This window comes from Chinchilla lanigera, unplaced genomic scaffold, assembly GCF_000276665.1.
Source record: "Chinchilla lanigera isolate Chin_1 unplaced genomic scaffold, ChiLan1.0 scaffold00054, whole genome shotgun sequence".
NCBI classification, from domain to species: domain Eukaryota; kingdom Metazoa; phylum Chordata; class Mammalia; order Rodentia; family Chinchillidae; genus Chinchilla; species Chinchilla lanigera.
In genome coordinates, this window is record NW_004955455.1 from 6,318,419 (window position 1) to 6,331,311 (window position 12,893).

General features: G+C 33.9%; 1 protein-coding gene across 2 annotated transcripts in view; it reads right to left on the reverse strand.

Annotated features, from left to right (window-relative positions):
* Positions 1-7,195: 7,195 nt before the first annotated feature.
* The window catches only part of LOC102019362 (low affinity sodium-glucose cotransporter-like), a 79,063-nt gene continuing 73,365 nt past the window's right edge, over positions 7,196-12,893 (reverse strand). Inside the window, exons 14-15 of one of the 2 annotated variants that reach the window (XM_005396351.1) lie at positions 10,777-10,876; positions 7,196-7,410 (exon numbers count right to left, since the gene is read on the reverse strand). In XM_005396351.1, the coding sequence (XP_005396408.1) occupies positions 7,196-7,410; positions 10,777-10,876 (315 nt within the window). Of the gene's footprint in view, positions 7,411-10,755; positions 10,877-12,893 lie in introns of both variants that reach the window. The other variant, XM_005396352.2, reaches the window with a different exon arrangement.

Here is a 12,893-nt window from a genome sequence, read left to right on the forward strand (position 1 = left end):
TTATTTCAATATTGTTGTCATTTCTTTTTTTACCTGAGGGATTATTTCTGGTCTGATTTTTTTCTATAGCCTGATGGAGTTGTTTCTTTACTTCAGTTACTATCATTTCAGAAATTTCAGGTGTGTGACTTCCAAGTTCTTCTATGTCAATGTCTCCTAGACTTGTTCTTGATGGGATGGAAGTCTGAGATTGCATTTTTCTCCTTTGTGTTGACATCTTCTATTTGAAAAGAAAATTTTCTGAAAAATGTTGTTTTCCGTGGTTTTCCTTGTGAGTTTTGGTAGTAGGTAGCTGTATCTCTAATATCAAGGACTCTCCAGAAATAGTCCATGCTCCAGGGATATCTTTTGTGTATAGGAGATTCCTGTTTTTTGTCTGTCCCAAGATCCTACCTTCCCAATTAATTGAGATTGGGGTGTTGCTTTCGGTTTGGCTCATTCCCCAGTCAGTTCTTCCTTGGCTCAGTAGGGTTAGTTGAGGTTATTACCAGAGCTTCCCAATATTGTTATACAAGGGAGAACAAGTGATTATAGCAGATATTACATCCTAGCTAAAATAGTACAGTTAGCAATAAGCACAACATAGAAACTGACCAACTGAGGTAAGTACTGATTCTGTTCTTTAGACTAAAGGAGCAAAGTCTATAGCTATATAACAGAACTGACCATAAATTTTGAGTTTATATGCAAAGTGTTTTCCCTTGGTAGAGTGTATTTACCCAGGTTTTTTCTGGATAAGATGGCTGCCATGTCCCAGACACTTCCTGGGCTGGCTGTCCAATCTGCAGTGTAGAGTTATAGGTTAGGCACCAGGGTTTCTCTAGCCCAAAGGTCCCAAGGCTCACACTTGCTCCAGTGATCATGGAGGGTCAGGGTCAGAGTTTTTCCCTCCTAATCACCTCACTGAACTCCCAAAGTTCACTGGTGTTCAGTGTCACCCCCCATGAAGGTGAGGGAGTGGGGTGAGGATATTCCCCTCCTGAGCAACTTACTGAGGCTCCTGAGGTTCGCTGGGGCTCATCATCACTCCCTCAATGGTTGAGACTGACCAGATAACACTGAAGAATTCAACAGGAAAACCAATTACCTAGACCTTGTCTTTGTCCATGGCCCACCTCCATGCCAGCAAGACTTCCTTCAGACTCTGCACAGTGGCTTCCAACTAGGAGGTAGGACCTAGAAAACATGGTAGCACAGTGCTTTGCCTGGCCTAAGTACCCACTTGTGCTTGCACACACTCCCCCAACTATCATTGATTGTCTTTTTAAATCTAGGTTTTTGATCCATTTTGATTTGATTTGATACGGTTTTGATATGGGTCAAGATTTACTCTTCCATATTTAGATAAACATTTTTCCCAGCACCATTTGTTAAAGAGGCTATCTTTTTTCCAGTATATGTTATTCTATCATTTATCAGCAATCAGAGGGTTGAAAGGCTTTGGGTTGTTTTTGAATCCTTTATTCTATTCTATTAGTCAACATGTCTGTTTTTGTATCAGTACCATGCTGCTTTTACTATTGTAGTTTTATAGTATAATTTAAAATCTGGGACTAGTTTTGCTCCTTTTGTGCAGAATTATTTTGGGTATTCTGGATCTCTTTTGATTCAGTGTAAATTTTGAGTGTTTTTTACAGTTCTATGAAGAATGCTGTTGATATCTTGATTGGAATTACAGTAAATTTATATATCATTTTTGGTACTAGGATCATTTTGACAAGATTGGTTCTGTTTATTTTTAGAAATGAAAAATGAAAGTATTTTCATTTTCTGATTTCTTCTTCAATCTTTTTCAAAGTACGATATTTTTGTTATAGAGTTCTTTCACTGGATTAGGCTAATTTCTGTGTATTTAATTTTTTGAAGCTATTATGGATGGGATTGTTTTCCTGACTTCTTTCTTGGTGGGTTCATTGCTTTTGTACAGGAATGCTGGTGAGATTTTGTATTAATTTTTATCCTGCCTCTTTGTTGAGAATTAATATTAGTTCTGAGAGTCATCTGGTTGAGGCTTATTGTCTCTGCTATGTAACAGATCACATCATCTGCAGATATAGTTTGACATCTTCCTTTTCTGTTTGAATCCTTTTCTTTTCTTGCCTGATTACTCAGGCTAATGTTTCAAATACTGCATTGAAGTAGAGTGGTAAGAGTTGACACACTGGTTTTGTTGTACTGCTGGACAGACTGGTTTCAGGTTTTCCCCATTTAGTATAATGTTAGTAGTAGTTTTGTCATAAATAATTTTTATAAGCTTGAGATAACATCCCTCTGTATCTATTTTCATCAGGTTTCTTTTTTCATGAATGGATGTTAGATCTTGTGAAGACTTTTTCTGTATGCATTGAGATGATTATATAATTTATACCCTTTCCTCTATTTATGTAGTATATTGTGTTTATTGGTCCACATATGGTGATCCATCCTTGCATCCATGGGATGAAACTGACTTGGTCATAGTGGATAATCTTTTTCATGTTTGCATTCTCTTAGAATGTATCTGTTTGAGGATTTTCACTCTATGTTCATCAAGTAAATTTTCCTGTAGTTTTCTTTTGCTGTTTGAGTCCTTGAGTAACTTATGGTAAAACTAGCTTCAAGAATGAGTTTGGCAGCATTCCATTCCTTTCAATTTCATTAAAGAGTTTGAAGAGTTTGGACACCAGGTCTTCCCTGAAGTTCAGATAAAATTCAATGGTGAATCCACCGGGTTCTGGGCTTGCTTTGGTTGGTAGGATTTATAACATGGCCTTTTTCATTGTTGATTATTAGTCTATTTAGGTTATATGTGTTGGTATAATTTTCATAATTTGTAAGTGTCTAGGCATTTTTTTATTTCTCCAATTTTTGTAATATACATTCTGAAATAGATTTTTATAATCCTTTGGATTTTTGTCATGTGTGTTTCAATTTTTTCATTTCTAATAGCACTGATATGAGTTTATTATTTCCTTCTTTTGGTACATTGGCCAAATATTTATCAATCATATTGATCCATGCAAATGACCAATTATTTGAATCATGGACTCCTTTTATTTATGTATTTATTTATTTTTGTTTGTTTGTTTTTTGTTTTTCTTCCAGTACCGGGAACCGAACTCACGACCTTGCGCTTGCCAGGCAGGCGTTGTGCCACTGAGCTAAATCCCCAGCCCGGACTCCTTTTATGTTTTAAAGTTCAATTTTATTGACTTCTGCTTTGATCTTTATAATTTCTTTCCTTCTAAAAGTTTTGGGTTGAGATTCTTCTTGTTTTTCTGAGACTCTGAGATGCTTCATTAAGATATTTATTTGGGACTTATTCTGTTTTTTTCATGTGGCCATTTACAACTATCAACTTTCTTGTTAGAACGTCTTTCTTTGGGTTCCAAAGTTTAGGGTATGTTGTGCTGAAATTGTCATTCGATTCTAGGAACTTTTAAATGCTTCCTTGATTTCTTCTGTGACTCATCAATTATTCAAGAGTGCATTATTTAATTTTCATGTTTTTGCTTATTTCTGTAGCTTGTATTGCTGTTTATTTCTAGTTTCACTATGATTCAATAAATTATAAGAGATTATTTAAATTCTTTTGCATTTTTTAAAAGCATACTTCATTGTCTAATATAGGGTCCTTTTTGGAGCACGTTCCACATACTGCTGAAGTAAAAGTGCATTGTGATGTTGCTGGATGAATCCCTGTAGATAAATGTTATGTCCATTCATTCAATGCTATGGTTCAAACCTGATATTGCTTTGTTGATTTTTGTCTAGTTCACATCTCCATTTGTGAGAATGTGATACTGTAATACCTCACCATGTTTTACTGGTGTCTATCTATCCTTTTACATCTAGTGGTTATTATTTATGAAATTAATTATGCTGCATTCAGTGTACATATACTTACAATTATCTCCTATTTAGTTATTTTCTTTTTAAAAAAATTTAAAAAGTCTTAATATAATACAAGTAGGTATTAATAAAGATAGTATATTTACATTATATAAATATAATAATATAATGTGAGTGTTTTTATAGAAGTAAAAACACATCTTACTATGAAAAACAAAGTCCCATAAAAAAATTGGAGAATGACAATGGTTAATGTATTATATATTATGATCTTAAAAGCATGGCCAAATACTGCTCTGAGTACAAGTCATAAACAAAAATGATTCTTACAAAGAGAAAACAAAAGGATAAAACTCTTTTTTTTAATAAAAAAAAGAGCTAGTAGTAAAAATGAAATAAATTAGTATTTATATTAAAATATTTTTCAAACAATAGAACAGATTATTTGCAGAGTCAGAATTATTTTCTTTACCATTATGTAGTGACCTTATTTTGCTCTTCTGATTGTTTTTTCCTTGAAGTTCATTTTGTCTGAAAATAGGGTAGCAATTCCTGCTGGCTTTTGGGCCCCTGCTGCATGGACTATTATTTTCTATCTTTTTATTTTCACTTCATATATTTTTCTTTAGATGAGGTATGTCTTTTGCAGACAACATTAAATTGGGTTTTGCCTCTTATGATAGAGAGTGAAGATTGTGTACACTGTTATTATTGAAAGATATTTATTGAATGTTGTCATTGTATTATTTTTCTGGTGCCAATTCCTTTATTTTTTTCTTTTGGTTAATGAGTCTTCAAGTTATATATATTTTTTCTGTTTGGGCATTTGATGATGTTGGACTTGTTGTCTCTGTCTAGGATGCATGAGTACTTTTTTAAATACTGGTTTGGTAACTCTGAATTTCTTTAGATTCTTTTTTTCATTGGAAGTCTTTTTTTACAACCAATCTTCAAAGATAATTTTGGAGTATATAGTAATCTTGTTTACTATTTTTTCTTTTAAGGCTTGAAAAACTTCAGAGCAATATTCCCTGGCTTTGAAGTTTTGCCTCATTCACTTGGATGTCAAATTCTTTCCCTTGACTTGGACATTTTTCTGCTATGACTTCAGTGAAGAATTTTTTCTTACATTTTGTATTGTCTTCTCAACTTTTCTTAAAACCTATAACTCTTAGGTTTTATGTATTGTCTTGGTTACTTCTCTCTCGTTGCTGAGACAAAATACCCAACGCCCAAAATGAAGGAAGGAAAGGTTTATTGGGCTCACAGTTTGTGGAGGTTTCAGTCCATACTTGGCTGGCTCTGAGGCAGAAGATAACAAAGCAACAAGAGCAAGGGGGGATACGGCAGCCGAACAGCAAAGCAGCCAGAGCAAAAGGGAGGAATGGCGGCAAGCAGCTTCTTTTTCTGCCTCACTTTGTAAACAGGCTACCCCCACCTAAGGGGCGTGTAGTTCTCACATAATCTCCATGCCCTCCTCTTCCACAGGCTCAGAATGTATACAAAGTAAGCACTCTGGCTTCCTGCTAAGTTACTTAGCCAAACCTCTAGACTCCCCAAGTTGACACAATGTATCAACCATAACATGTATGTACATATGTATGTATGTATGTGTGTATATATGTATGTATATACATGTGTTCTAGCAGCTGTTGGACCCAGATTTCACGGTGTTTTGTTTTTAGAATATCACTGGATATATGATATAACCTATCAAACTTGTCTTCCAGTCCTGATAATATTTTTTATCAGATTTGTCATGTCTGCTGCCCATACTTTGAATTAAAATGCTCATATCCAGGATTTGTCCTTGACCTTTATTCATAATACCTACTTGTTTACTAAGGATCCATTTCTATGCTGCATTGTCTTTTTAAACTCAATTACCTTTTTGATCATGTCTTTTCAAAGCGCATTGAATATCTTTTTAATTTATGTGTTTGTTTACACCCTCTCTGAGCTCATGGAACATCTTTTGTATTTTCTGATTTCTTTCTTCTTTGATCTCTGCAAACTTTTATCAATTTGGTTTTTGAGTTCTTTGCTTGCTACTTTCTCCATTTCAGTGCCTGTTCAAATTAGCTTTTGGGGAGTTAAGAGTTTTGGAGGCATCTTTTTGCCTTGCTTTCTCATGTTCTATTGTTTCTGTTGCTTTCTCATGTTTCCATTTGGGAAGAACACTGTCAGATCCTGTGGAGATTTCTTTAGTTAGTGTATCACTCCCTGTTGTGTAACCTTGCTTTTAGTCATGTTGTGTTGTTCATGCACTTACTCATACTTTTCAACATATTAGGGTCAGCCTCAGTCACTACATTGCAAGAAAAAAACAACTATCAGTTTTGACAGCATTTTCAGAGCCAACCACATAAATTAATTAGGTTGTTTTAACAATTTTATACTTTTTAAAATAATCCTGCATGACAATGAAATAATTCTGATGGCTAGTAGGCTGGGTTGTAAACAATGATTAAAAAGTTAAGGAAGAAGTAGTTTAGAAGGAAGGAAAGAATAAAAGAGAGACAACCGCAAATAAGAGAAAGAAAAGAAACAGTGCTTTAGTAATATTAATTTTATATCTGGAATGGAGGGAGGAGGAGAGGACTTTGAGAGGTTTTTTGAGAGGTCAGAAAAGAATGAAAAGGGAGGAAGGTACAACTGGAGATTGAGGGCAGCTGTATGAAGGTCAGAAACGATATGCTAATAAAAAGCTTGAGTTTGAAATCTACATGTACAATTTTTGATGAGTGTTAACACAACATGACCATGAAAGACACTAAAACAATACCAAAGCAATAATTAATAATGATTCACCTTTTCACATATATGAACACTTCTCATATATAAGATAGAAAGAAAGTAATCACAAAAATATAAATAAGTAAAAGTAATAGAAATAAGATATGTTGGCAGTGTTTGTATATCAAAGTAAAGGATAGGGAGATATGAAATGAATTCTGTTTCTTTAATGTACATACTGGTGACTATACTGAAAAATACTCTCATGTACTTGAAATTTGCTAAATAGAACTTCAGTATTGCCACCGGAACACAAAAGGTAACTATATATGTTGATCAATGCATTGATTTTCTTTGTGGGAACCATTTCAAAGTGCATATGTATAAGAAGTCATCAGATTGTGTACCTTTACTATGTACAATATTTATTTTTCATGTTTACCTCAATAAAATTGGAAAATAGAATTTACACTTGACACAAAAGATGATAAAAACAAAATAAATCAGGTCTATATAAACAAATTAGAAAGCATTTCAAATTGCGCATCTTTCTTTTGAAATATAACTGTAAAAATTGAAATCAGTATTATCCTGTAATTAAGTAATACTGCCATTACTCAGATAGAATTCAGGCAAAGTAGGCATGGACAAAGACTGCCACAGCTAAGAGGATGATGGCACTGATGTTCGTTACAGTTCTCCAAAGGGGCTTTTCTGATGTGTCTGTGAGTTTCTTCTTCAGGGCTTCTTCCTCCTCTTTGGTCAGTTTGGGTCCTGTCTTCTGCAAACCACAGAATATGTCATAAGCTTTCCTGAGACACCCACGAGACTGCACAGGAAGATCTGAAACACAAAAAGATGAACAAAGTTTCACAAAATAGAATTCCTTATCAATGTAGTACGGATGACTGTAAAGAATGATCTCTATCGCTTGTGTTGGAAAGATCCTTGAGAAAATAGAGTTAAATGTATGTTTTCATGGTAGAAGTCCGATGAGTAAGGTATGAAAACGAGTGAAATTGGAGGAAAACATCAGCATGCTATGTTACAGAGGGTTTAATATCATTAGTAAATAAGGAGTTCCTAAAAACATAGTAGACCATCAACCCCATGTACACATACTAGAGAGATGAAGAAATAGTTCAAGGAATGAAAGAAAAGTTGTGTTTTTGCTTCAGAGCAGTATTTCTCTGGTGACAAATTGTTTTTAAACTCACTCGAAAAACCAGAAATTTAAGTTAAAACTATATGTAAATACCAGTGGCAAAATTTCAAAAATTTCACAGAATGTTATGTTAATGGGTCTGTGTGAAACAAACATTGTCATACATTCTTTCTAGGAGTGTATGCTTTGATTTCACTAGAGTGGAATTTGGAGAATATATTCAAATTCCATAGGCATTAATCTTTTCCTTTAACAAGAATACTTCTTGAAATTTATCTCAAAATTACCTAAAAAATACTTATGTATAAAACTGTTGCTGATTAAAAAGTTTAACAGATCTTTCTAAATTTAAATGCCTATGAATAATCATAATGAATGTAAGGCTGAGAGATGAATGATGATAAAATTATATAAAATAAATGAGATACAACAAGAGCAGTACTTTGAAGGAAATGTATATGACTTTTATTTTTACACTAGAAAGTAAAGGTAGCTAAAAGTTAATGAAATAATATCCAGCCTGTTAGAAACTATACCCAAGAGAAAAAAACTCAAATAACTTTAATGGAAGAATATGTATGAGAAGCAGTAATGAAATAGGAAAAAATAATAATATAGAGAAATAAAGCTAAAAGTTGTTTCTTTGATAAAGCAAAATAGTCTAGTCCATCACTTCAGGGCCTTTTGGCTAAGATCAAGTGTAAAATAGTCTAGTCCAATGACGGTGAACATTTTAAAGGTAAGTGTCCAAAGTGCAATGGAAAACTCACTTGTTTGTCACAAAGTGCCAACACTGCAAGAAAACCTGAATACTGAGGCTTTAGTTTAGAAAAAACAACTCATACACTAACATCTTTTGTTGTAAAAGAGAAATAACACACCATAAGTTCATTACCACTGGGTAGTCATAAGTAGGATTTTACAATGAAAAGTGAAATCACAGCAATTATATTAGGAACCAAATGTAAGATAGAACTACAGAGGTAGCAGAAATGGAAAAGATAATGGAGTAATTTTATGCCAATATATTTAGTAAATAATTTTATGCCTACGTATGGGTACTAATAGACAAATGCCATCTTGCTCTTTCTCTGTATGTGATATATACAATTCTACAACTGATGAGTGAATAATTCGATACTTTAAATAACTCTAGAGCCATTATATAAATTTAATTAGTACTCAGGAAGCTTTCATCTCTGACTTTATTGTTTCTATCTGTCTTGATGTGTCTGTGTGGCTCTGTGTGTGTGTGTGTGTGTCTGTCTCTGTTACACACACACACACTACTCACTCACAAGTATCCCAATAGAATTACTGAAAAAATTACAATTTCATCGGAGATATTGTTCAGATATTTTTGAAATATTTCCATGAAATAAGAATATTTGGGAGCTGGGGATATAGCTCAGCAGCACAAATGTCTGCCTGGCAAGCACAAGGTCCTGAGTTCAATTCCCTGTACACCACCCCCCCAAAAAATTTGGTACTTTCTGATTTATTTTATAAAAGCACTACTATCAATACTGAAACCTAGTGATGGAAAATTGTAAGCCAGTCTTATGCTGGAGCACAGATATAAGCAACCCAAAGAACTAGATGACAGTAATCATTTTTCCAATTTGTAGAAAATAAGCCAAACCAAATTAGAAACGCTGTCTGCAGAAGCAAGGCAAATATCTTGACATAATTAATTGTATCAGTGATTTTTAAAAAATAATTAAGTAAACAAAGCTATGATGAGGATTCCTAGAAATCAGAACTTAGTTTTGAAGAATACATATATTTTCTTTCTTTTTTTTTTTCCCTTTTTTTTTTTTGGTTTTTCTCCGGGAACCGGAAACCAAACCAAGAACCTGCCCCTGCCAAGCAAGCCCCTTTGCCACTGACCTAAATCCCCAGCCCCTATTTTCTTTCTTTTTGATAGGAGATGGAAATATTGTGGGGAGCTTGGTGTATATGGGGAAAAATGAAGAAGCCTGCTGTCTTAGCCACTTTTCTCTTGTTGCTGGGACAAAATAATCTTATGCCAAAAATTAAGCAGGGAAAGGTTTATTTAGCTCACAGTTTGTGGAGGTTTCAGTCCATAATCAGCTGGCTCCAAGGCAGTGTGGCCCATGGCAGAGGACAACAGTTCATGGAGGAGGAAGACAGCAAAAGGAGCAAGAGGAAAAAGGGGGGGAGATGGCAGCAAGCAGCCTCTTTCCCTCCCTTACATTGTATGCAAATAACTCACCCCAGGGTGGGTGTAGCACTCACAGCCACAAGCCCAGCACTGGACCATGAATCAATAATAAACTCTAGAAGCCCACCTCATGACTGCATGAGGTTTTGAGGGGGACATCCAGACACAAACCGTAACACCTGCTTATTTGGAATGGAGAATATATTGGAGAATTGTGAGAGATATGGTTGGATACAACTTGAGGGTTGATACTTGAGCACAATCATGATTGATTTGTTGAACACAATATATGACTAGGAACAGAAGATAATTTATAATTGATTGTCATGTCAGTAGCTGGCACATCGTTTCTTTTTTAAAATTTTATTTATTTTTTATTTTAAAGAGAATAGAAAAAAACAAAATAACAAAAGCAAACACAAAAACAAATCAACACAAAACTATAAATATGATACAGAATTTCAAAACAAGATGATAGGAAATCAACAATGGATGTTGTATTACTTATTGTTACCTTCAAAAGAGTTGCTCAGATTATCAGATATAGACATGCAAGATTGATCAAACGAATAAACATTAACTGTTCCTTTCAATAAACCAATAGAAATTAGCAGTACAATTATCTTAGTTTCACATATGGATGGATAGAGGGATAGTTGCATTTGATGAATAGATTTCATATGCAACAATTAGTCGTGTTGGGTGATTAAAGGATAAAAATTTAGTTTCAGTTTTCTGCAAATCTAATAGCTTTTTAGGTAGCTAAACTTAGTGGCATTAAAGATTTTAAAAAGTACTACTAAACAAAGCCATACATGCAGAGTTCCTATATAAAAACCAAATTCAAGCCAGATAGTACCTTCCTCAACAGTGTCAACTTCTTCCTGCCTTTTGTCTTCAGCATCTAAATCAATTCGTTCTTCTGTACTGTTCCAAAGAGCCCAGCACAGACGATGCAGCTGACAAGAGAAGAGACATGAGTTCATAGCGATGAGCAAATGTTTCTAATGATCCAATAGTACCTTTTCCTAGTGTATGGTTAAAAACAATCAATCTGCACAGATTATAGGTCATGACTAAAAGTCTCCTACCATATACATTAATCATTTTGAATTATTTTGTTTTTAAATCTTCTAGCAGTTAAAAACAACAATCCAAGTAAGAGTTTTAGAACTCCAATTTCTGGATTGTGATTTCAGAAAACCAAAGATTTAGCTAAACTATTCACCCTGTTTCACCCATTGTCCTATCATGTAATTATTAACAGTTACATAATTTTTACTCTAACTTTGTCTAATAGTTTAGATACAACCTGTATGTAATTCTTCAGTTCCAGTTGCAATTAACACTCTTACATTTGGCCTTCCTAATTCTTCTGCAAATTTCTGTTATTGTGCAAATCACTGTTATGTTAAACCAGGTTTCACAGAATTTTGCTTTCTGTGTATAAATTACAATTTCCACAATTAGTCTGTATGTTGATTAAAAATTTAAAAAGAAATAACTTACATGCTACCTTTCTTTTCTCCACAGGTTAAATTCATGTAGTTAGGCAAAAATGAATAAATAACAGCTTTGTGTCTCTCTAAGAAAATTTTTGTAAGTATCAGTAAACTGTTAAATTTGTAATCCATTGAGTTTTCAGTCTTGCATTGGTTAATTTGGTCTATAGCCTATGGTTTTCTTGTACCAATTTACTAGAATTTGTGTCGAACTTTCTTACTTGTTATTGATGTAAGAAACATACACCTTGAGCTTATCACAAAGCTTTCTTGTCAGAGCTTACAGCTCTTACTCACACATTTCTTGTATTAAATACACTTCCCTTGTTAAAACTTTTGTCTTTAGACTCCTTGAATTCTTGCCTTAACTTGCATTACGTTCATTCTAGTCTTGCTCCAAACTGTCATCCTGGGATATCTTGTAACTGCTGTGCTAGGTTAGGTCTACCACACTTTCCATGACCATCTATGAATTAACTGTTGATATTTATCCATCTGATTGGAAAGTTCAGACCTCACAGTATTTTGAATCATGAACAAGTTAGGTAAATGTTCTCATCCTTTGACAATTGATTTTCTAATAATTAACAGTACGTTATGGTTATATCTATTGTCATTTATATAAGAGTTTACCACTGATATATTTTTTCTTTGGAAACTATGATATATGTTTTCCAGTGTTCTTTCATTCAGTTCTCAAACTTTATTGTAAACATTTAGTGATAAATTCTGTTGAAACTCTTTGGTAAAATGATTTTGATCACCCTGTGCTTCAGGATCTGCATTCACACATCATCTACTAGCTACTCCTCAAGGGAATATGCAAATAGGTATTACTTCAAAGATGATGTTGAAAAACCCAAGGTATACAAAGCTGTACCCATTAGTAATAAATTCAGCGATATTAGTAAATAAGTAGTAGCTTTAAAAATGACTAACATCTTCTAGGCCTTTGTGATGTCCCCATTTCAGAGACAATATCTTTGGAAATTACAGATATGTTTTTTAGTTTGTTTAGTGCTTAGACAAACAGATGGATGCTTACATAGAACTTATTCTAAAAGTGATTTATGTGTTACTATAATATTCTGTATGAGATTTCCCCCCTGCTTCACATATTATGAACATTTAAAAGAGAAGTTTAAGTAGCCTTTCCTCATAGTGCACTCTTCTCTTATTGATGAAAATCTAGATTGTCCCCATGTTTTCTATTTGAATACTTTTGCTGAGACAATGCTCATAAATAGATTTTCCTGCCTGTATTATGTGTCTATATAAATTACTAAAATGGAACTGTTGACTTGTTAAGCATGAGAATTTAAAAACTGTCAGTGCCCAATTGCTCTCTTACAATTTATAAAGTTTAGACTCACCAACAATTATGGACTGTGGGAATTTCCCCACATTCTCACCATCACAGGCACTATTCATGGTGAATATGTTAGCCATTTTGAAAAGTGAAGCATAATACCAT